The sequence below is a fragment of the Pelodiscus sinensis genome, chromosome 10 (genome assembly GCF_049634645.1).
Source record: "Pelodiscus sinensis isolate JC-2024 chromosome 10, ASM4963464v1, whole genome shotgun sequence".
Classification (NCBI taxonomy): Eukaryota; Metazoa; Chordata; order Testudines; family Trionychidae; genus Pelodiscus; species Pelodiscus sinensis.
The window spans coordinates 662700-677718 of NC_134720.1; the positions used below are offsets into that span (position 1 = coordinate 662700).

The following is a 15019-nucleotide window of genomic DNA, read 5'->3' on the forward strand; positions in this document are numbered from 1 at the left end:
CTCTGTTCGTCTATAAGGTGCCACAGGACTCCTTGTGGCTTTTGCAGATTCAGACCACCACAGCCACCCCTCTGATACTAAACCTAAATTAGTAGCTGGCAGAAAAAACCCCATCAAATGAAATTCCCTTCTACCATCTTAAATCATCCTTCATAAAAACTCTTCTACCTTCTGCTCCCCTTACTCTTCATAGTGTCTGCTTTTTGTCTCTTGTTCTACACTTGGGTTATAAGCCTTTTTTGTTATGTGCATGTCTAGGGCAGTGGGTTCCTGATCCTGGATCTCTTTCTGGAGTGTGCCATTGCAATATAAATAAAAAATAAACTCGTCTTCCCTCTCCCACATGCATACCCTTTATAGAATTATATTTGAGAGAGATCCTCCCAAAGTTTAATAGTTATATTTCCCTGCATTTCAGAACTGTAGCAATTTAATTTTATGATTTTATTTTTTTCCGACCAGAATATATATCAAGTGCATCCCATTGCACTATGTAATCGGTCTCTCTTTTGGATCTAATAAATTGTTAGACCTTTTAAAATGTAATTGATTTTTTTTTGCACGAGTATTCTCCTTTGGAGACTATTACTATATTTGCTTAGCAGGTGTTTAAAAGTATTAAAGCATGTATAAATGTATGAGAACTAGAAATTGTCGCTGTAGAAGAGCAAATATTTAGGCTTTAAACATAGAGCTATTTTAAACGTATTGGCATCAGAGTGGTTAGATTTTGTGGGCAATGGACTAGAGTAACATGTTACTATCTTACATTACTAGGAAACCACTTTTAGCCTCACTGTTTTTACTTCCTTTTAATATATTTGTTCCTAATGCTTCCAGGCTCTACTGTTCCCCACCCTGCTGCTGCTTATGACTGATGTACCCAGCAGGATTGTTTCAGCCATGCTGACACTGGTTTCATCACTTTGCTTTGAGAGACTTTGTTCCTCTAATTATTTATTAACCATATTAAGTCTTTCCCCTAATGCATTTCTTATTTCTCACTCCTCTGTCTGTCCCAGTAGCTGTCACTTCGACTATGCTTTCTTTACCTCTTAGAAGAATCATGCATATTCATAAGATGACTTCTGGTATTCTGCAGTTTCTGTACAATGGATAACAAGCATTGACTGGCTTAGCTGAAGTCACTTTTATTCTGGAATAGTGTCCAGATAAGTGAGTCATCCAGTGGCTGTGCTGGTCAGTTTCCCTGTGTAGATAAGCCCATCTGTTAGTGAGGGAAGTCTGAAGAGACAATTCTGTGACAAACTTCTGCTGCTGATCATGGGTGATGGATGGTGTGAGACCCCAAACCTCCGTGATGTGAAAGGAACAGACCTTCCAGCTACCCATTGGAAGATTAAGTTAGGTGAGGGAGAAGAGTGCACCCTGTATACTGCATAGGGAAGATGGGGGCATGGTGTTCACTTGAGATCACTTCCAACAAGACACATGCAACCTTCCAAAACTTTTAAGGAACGAGTCTTTTTTCATTGTGAGGGTTGATTCAGTGATTCTTGTCTGCTGCAGGCACTAGCTTCACCCACTGTCACTACAGAAACCAGTATTTACCATTATGATGACAGTAATAGCAGCGCATGCCAGGTACTCTTGTGAAGGGCACAACATAAACCTGAGTAGAATAGCCTCCTTCCTCATCTCAAGACTAGCAGCAAGGGCACTGCTGATAGGCTTCACTTAGGCCTACTCCGCACTACCCTTGGCCATTGGTCTAAGTGACACATCCTCAGCTACTCGAATAATGTAGCTGAAGTGGACATACGTAGGTGTACTCACTGCAGTGAAAACACCATGGTGAGTCAATGGCAGACACTATCCTGTCGACTGCCTATCCTCCTTGTTCTGGGGGAGTACTGGCGTTGATGAGAGAGCACTCAGTGGTCCATTTAACACCTCTGTGCTAGACTTGATAAATTAGCCACCTCTGGATCGATCACTGCTCTTCGATCCAGTAGGTAGTGGAGGCATGACCTGACTTATCTGCCATTTGTGCATATGCCTTCATGAGAATACTTGCAGCCCTCCTCTTTCAAACAAGATTGTACGGAAATACAGTGAGGGAAGGCCCTTGGTGTTTGGATTGGCATTGAATAGTGAAAGAGTCTCAGTACATTACAAAGTGTAATTGGACTAAAGCATCATTAAAGGTGGCGAATAAGAAGGGCCCTCCTATATAACTTCTTCACTGCAATCCTCTCCTGTCAGTTGGTGCCATGCACTAGCTGAGGTAAATCCCGAGCTATTGAGATCAGTTCGTGGAGAGCCGAGCCTTTGAGGTGCGTACAAAACAAATGAGGAGAACCAAGAGATTTTATAAAATGTCTGGTGCTTTGAGAAATGTGTAACAGATTAGGATCACTGACCCTATCCCACCTCAGTGAGGGACTGCGGATTTCAAGACAATCCAAAACAGTGTGAGGATTTAGAATTAGTTTTCTTTTAAAGAGTAAATGAGTCTCAACCTTAATTCCAGCACTCCACTAGAGCTGATACCTCTAGTGTGGTTCCAACAAAATAAGCATATATGCTGTGTTCACTCTGCCTGAGTGTTCTGCTCATGGCTTTTTTTAAATGATCATCCTTGGAATAAGTCAGGACAAGCACGTACTGTGTCATGTTTTCATGAGAGCCAAAACCAGCTATATAGCTTTTGTATGTAGTGTTAAAATCTTACAGTAGGAGAATAAGCATCTTACGCTTTGGCTCCAGACATTTGGTCTCACTGGTGTATATTTTAATGTATTTGTTTTCATGAGTGGAATATTTATTAGTGACTGAATTAAGATTCCTTCAGTTAATCTGGGGCATTTTTAGTGCTTTTTTGATATTTTATAGCCAGAGGTTACAGTTTCCTCCAGGATTTTACATTTCTGCTGGTTTTGCTCCTCATTAACACCACCATGAGAGATCCCACAGCAGTGCTGTGTACGTGTCTCCCAGTGGAGCCTTATCAGCCAGGAGGGTAATTGGGAAATGGCCTGAGGTGCTCCCTTCTCCCCAGAGGCTGAGCACTGCTACGTCTGCAACCCTTGAAGCTACTGTTAGCTCTGAGAATAAGGGACAGTATCATAACTCTTGAACAAAAGAGTCACCCCGTACTGAGTGAAGTGACTCGCTTTTAAGTACAGAACTGGAGCACAACTATAATCAGAAGTTCAGAAATACTGTGGCCTCACAATGGCCTTAATGGAGCCTCAAGTACCTGCTGCCAACATATGACTCACTGATCGGCCTCTTGGCTCAGTTCTACTGCTTGAATTTGTTTAAAGTGTGTGTCTGACCTGTTATTCCTGTGGGCGGAGCAATGGGTCTTAGAATCTTTGCCCAGTGTACTAATACAGTGTTTATTGGATTGAAAGGAGAAGGGTTTACTGGTGTGTCACATGCCTAGGGATTTTAACCCCCAAATTATGTTCTCTAGAAGTCATCAGGTGCTTCAGACCTGGAGTCTTCCTTAGGAACATAGTCATTTTCTTTCCGCATAGTTAGCAGCAAAAGGTTGGGCAAAGAGTGATGCATGAAGGCTTTCATATAAAGAGATAAGCAGGTTTTTCTAACCCTGTAGTTGAAGTATTTTTATAAATGCATTTGACCATCTATTTCATTTTGGCTCCCAGACCTATGCAGCCATATTAAAGATATCCTGTTTATAACAGCAATGTCTTCCCAAAGCATTGTTCAGCTCTAGGCAGGCCAAATGGCTTTATGGTTCTAAGTATAGTCTTTAATTCCCTCTTTCCTTTCCTGCTGGTGTGAGGGTCTGTGCAGTTGGAAATACAGTAAAAGCGAGTACTTAGAAACAAATCCTCAGATGACTGCATGTTTGAGTGAATATCCAACTGTGCAGTCCCAGTGGAGAAAGTAGTCTTTTTATTAACTATTGCTGGGCCCACTTTGCTCAAAAGTAGCACGTGCTTTTCCCCATATTTCTGCATCTCCTTAGGCTCATTACAGTCCAAGTTGAGGTGGTGCTACTTGAGTTGCTTATAACTTTTTTTTTCTGGTTTGAAATTTGACATAGTCCTCAGTCTTAAGGTGATTTTAAAACAAAGTATAATTTGAGCTGCAGTGTCTATTTTAAAACTCCATTGAAACGTATAGCATGTCACCTTCACCAAAAAGCTTATTTTGTTTGGAAACTTGTAAAGAAATGTTCGTGTTCTAATTTCAGAATAAATACAAAGGGTATATTAATTCTCAAAGCTTACCATTGTATAAGCAGGGACAATGGGGATCTTCTGTCTTGTGACCGAACCTCCTCGGAATTGTAAGTGGATGGTTTTCAATGTCTCCTTTTAGGAAGCAAGAAAAAGGAAAAGGAAAGGCCAGAAATATCTCCTCCATCAGACTTCGAACACACCATCCATGTTGGCTTTGATGCGGTGACTGGAGAGTTTACTGTAAGTACACCTGTCCCGAGCTGATTAGAAAGCCATAGGGTTCCTAACTGAAGTGTAGAGAATGTTTCACTTTGGAATAAAATTAAAATATCTCTCCTCATCTCCATCACAAATCGTTTACAATGCTTAGCACACGTGATTGGCCTCTGGTGGTGTTGCAGTATAAATGTTTACTAGTCACTAGACTCCTAATGCTTTGCTTTATGCCACATGGGAGAACCTTTAGTGAGAGTTTCTGGTAGCCTACAGGGTAACTGTAGAAATATGAAGTTCCCACTTGGGTTAGTTCACTTCCATTTACAGCAGATATGTACACAGAAAATCAGACTGTGCTGATGAATGGAGAACACTGATTTAATGTACCTGATCGGGGAGGAGATGTTTAGGACCAATGAGGCTGGGGGGATCCACAACTTCTTCCTACTGTGCCCCAGAAGGTCAGAAGAACTGATAGAGCCACTGAATTTTGTGCTGGCTTAGCTGAAGGCTTGGTTTATCTTGTGCCACATACACATGTTCAAGTCCGTAACTGAAGCCCTCCCCATAGCCACAGATGAACACTTACACGTGGAAAGAAAATCCATCCTGATTTTTTTTAAAAAAACATCTTTAAAATAGCAGATATTAAGGTTGTCTCCTGTTCCAGGGAATGCCAGAGCAATGGGCTCGCTTACTACAGACCTCAAATATCACCAAGCTAGAGCAGAAGAAGAACCCTCAGGCTGTACTAGATGTGCTGAAATTCTATGACTCCAAAGACACAGCAAAGCAGAAGTATCTGAGCTTCTCTGCTGCAGGTGAGACATGAGTACATACGAGGCACTCTGAGGAAGGGGTTGGTTCTTACAGACTAGTCTGCTCTGCCCTGTATGCCATGACTTTGAATTGGGAAGTTAGGATCTAATGAGTGGAGGTGCCGCTAAAGCTTTGTCCAGTCAAACTCCTGTTTGAGATGTGTAAGAGAACAAGTGGAACAGGATAATTCAAAATGGCAGTACCAGTCAGCTAAATAATTAGTGACCTGTCTTTGTGAAACTAGAACTACAGGATTGTGATTAACTGGTTACACCGTGTAAGGATGGTCACTTGTCTTATTTCCAGGGACGGCATGCTTTTGGAGAAGTGCTGTGCAGTAACTTGCTTTGGCTCACCTTTCCCAAATGCTGAGACCAAAGTAGCTTGTCACTTCTGATGCAGGTTGTAGACAAGTGTGGGTGGGTGTCTGGCTGGGGAAACGGTTGTATTTTTCCAGTGTATGCAGTTCCTTTTGGCAGATTCTATCAGAAAGATTTCCTTTCTAAAAATAGCTTGGTGATAGGGATTTGTCACATCTCTGTATTATCAATTTGGTCATGATCTCTCTTGTACACATATCAAAACTAATACACAGTTTGACACCGTCTCCACCCAGGGGAGATCCAATCATGTAGCAAGTCAGGATTTGAGATTTTACTATGTCTGCATCTAAAGAGATGTTTCCCCTTTCATCAGCCACGAAAATTCATCTGTTTGGAAGTAGGGATGTAAGTGACTAGGTGAGTGGTTGACTACTTGCTTCCCCACCTCCCGTGATGCTTCTGTATCAGAGGCAGCAGGGGTGGAGGGGAGCAGGAGCTGGTACTGCGGGGAGCTGGCTTATAAGCTGGTTCCCCTAGCACCGTCTCCACAGTATGCAGCAGGGCGGCAGGGGAAGCAGAACCACAGCAGCCTCGGACCTGGCGCAAGCCAGGACTGTTCAGTCTCGGCTTGTGCCAGCTCTGCTCCAGCAGCTATCCCTGCTGCGGCTCTGCATTTTTAAATGGAATAAGAGCCCAGCAACTCTTACTGCATTTAAAATGCAGAGCTGCAGCAGTCCCAGAGCTGGTGCAAGCCGAGATTGCTCAGTTCCAGTTTGTGCCGGCTCTGGGAGCTATCCCCACTGTGGCTCTGCAGTTTCAGTGTAGTCGGAGCCAGGCTGCCTGTGCACCTGGCTCCTGCTACTTTTATACTGCAGAGCCGAAGCAGGCGTAGCTCCTGGAGCTGGTGTGAACCGGGACAGAGGGCCTCCCCTTATTGACTAATTGTGTAATCGATACAAATTATATCGACTACACGATTAGCCAGTTACCTGCTTCTTAACAGCCATAGTTGGATATTCTGTCCATATTCTTGATGTGCTGCTCATGCTTTCTGTAAAATCCACTTTATTATTACTGCTTATTCCACTAATCGTATATATTCGCCTTCTTCTCTTTTTGCTGTTTAGAAAAAGATGGACCAGCAACAGTAAGTGTATTTATTATTGCTTGTGCCTTTCCAGGCCTGCTCCGTTTCAGTTCTTCTCAATTAAATTGAATCTCATATTATATACTTCATAATAAAATTAGTAATATGTTATTGAATTGTATCTAAACATTTCCCACAGGAAACAAATTGCCCAGTAGGTGGTTTAGTTTTAAGGATGTTTTATCAAGTCTTTTGTCTGCTAAAAGCTTTCCATGTCTGTCTGTCTATTTAAAGAATGGTGAGGAATACTTAACATGTGCTTCTAGCACTTGGACTAGTGGAAGAGATAATTTAAATATTAAGATATTTCTTATTTGATAAAAGTATTGTTAAAATCATGAATACATCCTATATCAATGAAATATAGTAAACTAAATATTGTAATAAAATGTACTGAAACTCTTGTGTCTCAGCATGGTCTCAATTGCTAAGAATTCCTGGATCCCCATTTGAAAAGTCCCTTCATAAGCTGTTTATGCTTTTGGGAAAAACAACAACTTTGCTTCTAACCTATCTGTATTTTATTTCTCCTTTCTTCCATCCAATAACAATGCAATGCATACATAGCCCAATGCGAAAGGGTCAGAGCCCTCAGCAGCAGTAGCCGATGATGAGGACGACGATGAAGAGGCTCCTCCTCCAGTTATTGCCCCTCGACCGGACCACACAAAATCAGTGAGTGTGGTGTTTAAACTTTACTCTGGTATTTTTGCTTTTTTAAATTATTTTCTTTTCTGTGTATTGCAAGCCTCTTCCCATGGGCCCTGCTCACAACAAATTGGGGAAGTTTATTATTATTGTTACTTGCAAAACGACACTTTGTATTAGTTTTATTTTAGTAGGTATGTTTTGTCCTACCTGGGACTTAGCTATAGGTACCAGTTAGCCCAAGAGTATCCAACTTAGCACTGCTGTATTTTACAGGGTTACATTTAAAAAATCCCAAATTATTTCATCGTCCTCTAATTTGCATCATAAGGATCATTTGAAAAATTTACCAATGCACTTACTCACAATTTCTGGGATTTGCTAACTTGTGTTTTTTTAAAAAAAACTTTAACTCACATGTTGTGCTCCTGATTTTTTTTTCTATTAAGTGTTATCCCATCACAGAAAAACCCTGGCATTGTAGTTTTAAGTCTGGGAATGTATTGCACCAACAAGAATGTTCTTGGTACTAAATTTTATACATGAGAACATAAACACTTAAATTCTTGGGTAAGTTGTAACACCATCTTTAACTCTCCCACCTCAACCTCCCTTGAAGCCCTCCCTTTGCTCCTGTAAAGGCCAAATGTCATCTTGTCTTTCCTTTTCTGACATTATTGCCTTGCTCTGTCTGAAAGGTAGGTATGGAACATGTAAAACGCTGGCAGAGCATTGCTTTATGGAATGGGTTACATGGCAGTTAAGTAAGATTATAGGTGGAACAATACATGTCTACAGCTCTAAGTAGTGACACATTAGCTAGTGTAACTGTCAGTTTATGCAACTTTTCAAATGAACAATTAGGTAGTTTAGGAAAGACCCATGCACAAATATGAATTGTCTTCTCCCCAAGTCGGAAACATTGGGCTGTACAAAGGCATCTGCTGCATCTTATTTTAATATAGCTTTCTTCTTCACATCACCTCCTTTCAGATGATTTGTTAATAAAGAGCAGTTTCCACCCTCTTGGCTGATGGGTGGGCATCATGTAATGTGAAGAGACGAAGGGTGAAGGGGCTCTTAAAAATTCCCCTCTGTTCCAGCATGTGGTATAATAAAAAAGTCTAATTAGAGAACAAGTGGGTAGAAAGCCTTCCACCCAACCTCCCCAAAATGTGGAGGTTAAATGACTGTGCGTAATAATGTCTGCATTTCCAACCAAGCTTTCAAATTAGCGGTTCATGGAGGTGAGTACCAAACTCTGTAGTTCATGCTTCCACAGTGTGGAGAGATTTCCACCCAGTCTGGTAGAACAAAGCAATGATGTGCAAATTACAGTATAAAGCAATTTTTGCAATGAGTAGAACACTTACATGGATATAGGAGACCGATGTGTTGAGAGTCTCTGGGTTAGGCTAAAAGGGGTAAAAAACAAGGGTGTTGTCATGCTAGGGGTCTACTACAGGCCATCTACCTAGGTGGAAGAGGTAGATGAGGCTTTTTTTAAACAACTAACAAAATCATCCAAAGCGCAAGATTTGATGGTGATGGGGGACTTCAACTATCCAGATATATGTTGGGAAACTAACACATCAGGGCACAGACTATCCAGTAAGTTCTTGGACTGCATTGAAGACAACTTTTTATTTTAGAAGGTTGAAAAAGCTACTGGGGGGGGGAGCTGTTTTAGATTTGATTTTTAACAAATAGAGAGGAACTAGTTGACAATTTGAAAGTGGAAGACAGCTTGGGTGAAAGTGATCATGAAATCATGGAGTTCATGATTCTAAGAAATGGTAGAAGGGAGAACAGCAAAATAGAGACAATGGATTTCAGGAAGGCAGATTTTGGTAAGCTCTGAGAGCTGGTAGGTAAGGTCCCATAGTCTTGCTTCCTAAGGGGGAAAAACAACTGAAGAGAGTTGACAGTTTTTCAAAGGGACATTATTAAGGGCCCGAAAGCAAACTATTCCACTGTGTGGGAAAGATAGAAAGTATGGCAAAAGGCTGCCATGGCTTAACCAGGAGATCTTGCGTGATCTAAAAATAAAAAAGGAGTCCTATAAAAAGTGGAAACTAAGACAAATTCCAAAGGATGAATATAAACAAAAAATACAGGGGCAAGATTAGAAAGGCAAAGGCACAAAATGAGCTCAAGCTAGCTACAGACCTAAAAGGAAACACGACATTCTATAAATATATTAGAAGCAAGAGGAAGACCAAAGACAGGGTAGGCCCACAGCTCAGGGAGGAGGGTGAAACAGTAATAAGACACTTGGAAATGTCAGAGGTGCTTAATGACTTCTTTGTTTCAGTCTTCACCAAAAAGATTGATGATGAGGGAATGCCTCACAAATGAATACTAGTGGGAAAGGGGTAGGTTTAGAAGATATAATAAAAAAAAAAAGTTAAAAATCACTTAGAAAAGTTAGATGACTGCAAGTCACCAGGGCCCAATGAAATGCATCCTAGAATACTCAAGGAGCTGATAGAGGAGGTATCTGAACCTTTTGTGATCATCTCTGAAAAATCATGGAAGACAGGAGAGATTCCAGAAGATTGGAAAAGGGCAATATAGTGTCCATCTATAAAAAGGGAAATAAGAACAACCCAGGAAACTACAGACCAGTTAGTTTAACTTCTGTGCCAGGAAAGATAATGGAGCCAGTAATTAAGGAATTAATCTGCAAACACCTGGAAGATAATAAGGTGATAAGTAATAGCCAGAATGGATTATAAAGAACAAATCACATCAAACCAATCTGATAGCTTTCTTTGATAGGATAATGAGTCTTGTGGATAAGGGAGAAGCTGTGGACCTGGATTTTATTAAGGCATTTGATTTGGTCTCGCATGATATTCTTATCAATAAACTAGGCAAATACAACTTAGATGGCGCTACTTACAAAGTGGGTGCATAACTGGCTGGATAACCATTCTCAGAATAGTTATTAACAGTTCACAAGCCTGCTGGAAGGGCATAACAAATGGGGTTCCGCAAGGGTCTGTTTGGGGACCAGTTCTGTCCAATATCTTCATCAACAATTTAGATATTGGCATAGAAAGTACGCTTATTAAGCTTGCAGGTGATACGAAGCTGGGAGGGGTTGCAACTGCATTGGAATATAGGGTCATAATTCAAAAAGATCTGGTCAAACTGGAGAAATGGTCTGAGGTAAACAGGATGAAATTTAATAAAGACAAATGCAAAATACTCCACTTGGAAGGAACAGTCAGTCTCACACACAGTGTAGTAAGCAACTCTCTAGGAAGGAGTACTACAGAAAGGGATCTAGGGGTCATAGTGGACCACAAGCTACATATGAGTCAACGGTGTGATGCTGTTGCAAAAAAAGCAAACATGTTTTTGGAATGCATTAACATGAGTGTTGTGAGTAAGACACGAGAAGACATTATTCCGCTCTACTCTGTGCTGATTAGGCCTCAACTGGAGTAGTGTCTACAGTTCTGGGCACCACAGTTAAGAAAGATGTGGAGAAATTGGAGAAGGTCCAGAGAAGAGCAATAAGAATGATTAAAGGTCTAGAGAACATGAGCTAGGAGGGAGGGCTGAAGGAATTGGGCTTGTTTAGTTTGGAAAGGTGAAGACTGAGAGGGGACATGAGAGCAGTCTTTAGGTATCTAAAAGGGTGTCACAAGGAGGGAGGAGAAATTGTTCTCCTTAGTCTCTGAGGATCGTACAAAAAGCAATTGTCTTAAATTGCAGCAGGGGAAATTTAGTTTGGACATTAGGAAAAAGTTCCTACCTTTCAGGGTGGTTAAACACTGGAATAAGTTGCCTAAGGATGTTGTGGAATCTCCATCCCTGGAGATATTTACGAGCAGGTTGGACTGACACCTGTCAGGGATGGTCTAGATGGTGCTGGGTCCTGCTGTGAGGGCAGGGGATCGGACTCGATGACTTCCCAAGATCCCTTCCAGTTCCAGTGTTCTGTGATTCTATAGTAGAAATTATAGAAGCTAGAGAACATGGCAGACGTAAGCGCTCTCTTCTCTCAGCGAATCGACCCCAAGCCATCTGTGTTGTCCAGCAAGTCTCCAAGTCACAGTTTTAGAAACAAGCAGTGTTGCAGCCATGTTGGCTGCTAGTCAAGAACCAGCACTTTTCTCCTGGTTCCAAAAGTTTCCAGTGACACAGTGCTAGTGGTCAGATAAGAATTTATAGCGGTCTTGAACCTCTAGTTGCAAACAGGCGTCTCAGTTCTAACAGTGTTTGTTCTTTCACCACAGATTTACACACGCTCTGTAATTGATCCCATCCCTGCACCAGTTGGTGATAGTGTTGATAGTGCCGCCAGGTCGCTTGACAAGCAGAAAAAGAAGACCAAAATGTCAGATGAAGATATCATGGAAAAGCTACGTGAGTTGTATTTTTAAAAATATGGACTCCAGGATTGATGCTTTTGGTTGATAATTACCTAATTTATGTGGGTGGGGTATGTGCAGCTCTGATGAGCACATTGCTTTGAGCTGATATTGCATGGTGGAGTCTTACCGAAAAGCCTGCAAATCTCCAACCAGCATGAAGAATGCTCAGAAGTGATCACACAACAGTCTGCACAGATGCTTGGTTGTAGTTTCTCTTTACCAGAAAATGGAAACAGTGAAGTCTTTTGATGCCATTATCCCCATTTTCCACCAAAAGGTGATGTAATCCAAGGACTTGGTTATTTTTTGTCATATGCTCATTGAGGGGAACTGTTTTCAGCCATCTGGATTCTTGAAGAATGGTAATTAACAATTTCCATGCTCTGAAGCGTTTTAAGGTCATTTGGCAGTTGTGGCATGGTGATCAGGTTCTATGGAGTATTCCTTTCAATGCTGTGCAGAATTCCTGATTCTCATTTCATAATCTTTATAGGAGCAGTCTTACACCAAACCAATGCTGTTGTCTACCACAGGGCAGGTAATGCTTAGTTTAGAATAGGCAGCATGATTGCTGGATTTATTACTGATTCATCCTACAAAGGTGTTACAGATTCAAAAGTCATACAGAAGAATACCATTTCAGTCAGTGTTTCTCAAACTTTTTTATAAAGTACCCTTTTAAAAAGAATATATATAAATACCCCCAGTGCCTACAGTTTTCAGGCACACAACATTTTTTTCTACCATTGCAACACGTTTGTTTAAACAACTTAATCGTAGCCGGGCGGTCGATGAAATGTTGGGTGTAAAAAGTACAAAAACAATAAAGCTCTGTAAAACTTAAAACAAAAATCCAAGTTTCTCCAAATTTCAGTTGTGTTGACATACCCCCCCGAGACTTCTCTTGAATACCCCTAAGGGTACTTGTACTACTGGCTGAGAAACACTGATTTAAATGAAGTTCAGTTCAGTTTTAAAAGCTCTGTTTTATGACCATAAGAATGAAAAGGAAAAGGTACTCATTGTATTCTAATGAAAAAGTAAAGAATGCTCCCTAAATCACATGTTGATTTTTCTATTTTGTATGGAATTTCTTTTTAGGGACTATCGTGAGCATAGGAGATCCCAAGAAAAAATATACCAAATATGAAAAAATTGGGCAAGGGTGAGTATTTGTAAATCTGTCCAATTTTTTTCAGTGAATAAATCAGTATTAAAGGTATGTTCTTTCGTCATTCGGTCACTGTTTTTTAAAGCAGAAATGTCAGCGTATAAGCAGTAATAATCACATGCAGTAGACTTCAAACAGTGATGGAAGTTTTGAATCTGTTCAAATCAGAATAGTGATAGAAATGTAGCTGTGTTAGTCTGGTGTAGCTGAAACAAAATACAAGACTATGTAGCACTTTAAAGACTAACAAGATGGTTTATTAGATGATGAGCTTTCTTGGGCCAGAAAAGCTCATCATCTAATAAACCATCTTGTTAGTCTTTAAAGTGCTACATAGTCCTGTATTTTGTTTCAAATCAGAAGACATTCTGGTGAGATTGGATGGGAGTGAAAAAGTATTCATTTAAGTGAACTCTTGTCTCTTCTGCTCTTTCCCCTTATTTGATAAACTTATCTGTTCTTTGAATGTTATGTATGGCTTGTGACAAGGTGAGGGTGAGAGAACGTAAGTCTTTCCTAATCTAGACAAGGTGTTATCAGTCTACTGTAACTTGCTCTAGGCATTTCCATGAATCATGTCAGTGTAATCTAAATGTTTTTCTTACTGTGTCTTCATCCCTTCTAACAATATTTAGATTTTTTTGTGTAAAATGTTGAGGGGTGGACTAGAATCCCCGATACAATTGTTTGTCTAATTTATCTCGTCTTTGGGAATAGCAGAAGATACAGGGCTTTGCACACACTGACGCGTAAGAGAAGTAGCTTTCCTCTTATTGTGGAAGGAGGAGGGTCTGTGGTAACTAGTGGGCTGTTTCAGAGCTTGCTGGTACTTGTATTTCCTTGTTCGAGTTCTCCTTGAATGCCCTTCTTGCTTAAGAACGTAAGAGCTGCCGTACCGGGTATGGCCACGGTTCATCTTGCTCAGTATTTTGTTGCTAACAGTGACTTATTCCAGAACTTCAGGGAAAGAGTGCAGAACAGGGCTCCTCTCTCTCCCTTCCACCCCCAGCTTCTGGTGGCCAGAGGGTTAGAGCACTCCTGACCATTTTGGCTGATAGACAATGATAGCCTTAACCTCTGTGCACCTAACACAGTTCATTGGTTTACCTAGTTATACTTTTGGCTGTTCCAGCATGCCATGGCAGTGAGTTCCATAGGTTAGTTGTATGCTGGGTGGCAGGATCTGTGGTGAAGAGGAGCTGGAAGAGGCAGGGCTTTGGAATAAGGATGGAGATGGATACACACACCTGGGCTGTAGGGACTCTGGGCCAGACGGTCAATGAGTTTGAGTACCCTGAGTTAGAGAGAATCTCTTAAAACTGGATGACCGGGCAACAAATTGGCATGTGGAGAAAAAAATAATCTCAGCTATGTGTGTGTGTACATATTTTACATACATGATGAAGTCTGATTAGCTGTTACCCCCTAAGAAGGAGCTCTTGCAGTCACCATGGCTAAAACCCTGTAGAATTCTGCTCAATGTACAGTGACTATCAAAAAGGCTAGCCACATAGGGAACAATTAGGAAAGAGGAAAATATCAGAATTTCACTGTATTAATCCAGTGCTGTGCCTCCACCTTGAATGCTTCGTTCGGTTCTGGTTGCCAGAAAGAAATATGGTGGAGCTGAGAGGGGTTCAGAGAAGGGCAGCAGAGATGTTCATGGATATAAGGACAAAGACCTATAATGTCATGATGAATGATGTGGAGAATGTGCCTTGAGAAGTGTATGTTTACCCTTTGACAGAAGACAAAAGCCAGGGACCTGCTGATGAAATTATTAGGTAGCAGCTTTTAGACAATCAAAACGTCAGTTTTCTTTATCAGTGTGCAGGTTTTGACTGTTCTTTTAGGTGTGCAAAACTTTAAAAAAAATCTGCCTGTGTTCTGTCTGTGCATGTGTATGCTTGTTAGATTTGAAATCTTGTTGCTGATCACATGCCTTGTATTCACAGGGCTTCAGGTACAGTTTTCACAGCCATTGACGTGGCAACAGGACAAGAGGTAGGCTCTGTGCGCTCTGAGTGAATATTTTCCATGTTAATCTGCTCTTAAGGATGATGGAAGTGAACTGCATAGGTTTTGGCCAGTGGCTCCCATCTCAGGGCATTTGTCGTAGCCATTTC

The 15019-nt window shown here is 41.0% G+C and overlaps 1 protein-coding gene across 2 annotated transcripts in view; it reads left to right on the plus strand.

Moving 5' to 3' along the window:
• The window catches only part of PAK2 (p21 (RAC1) activated kinase 2), a 69565-nt gene that overhangs the window by 36260 nt on the left and 18286 nt on the right, over positions 1-15019 (plus strand). For both annotated transcript variants that reach the window (XM_075937204.1, XM_075937205.1), the window contains exons 3-9: positions 4321-4421; positions 5068-5218; positions 6667-6686; positions 7254-7361; positions 11585-11714; positions 12824-12887; positions 14849-14897. In XM_075937204.1, the coding sequence (XP_075793319.1) occupies positions 4321-4421; positions 5068-5218; positions 6667-6686; positions 7254-7361; positions 11585-11714; positions 12824-12887; positions 14849-14897 (623 nt within the window). The remainder of the gene's footprint in view (positions 1-4320; positions 4422-5067; positions 5219-6666; positions 6687-7253; positions 7362-11584; positions 11715-12823; positions 12888-14848; positions 14898-15019) is intronic.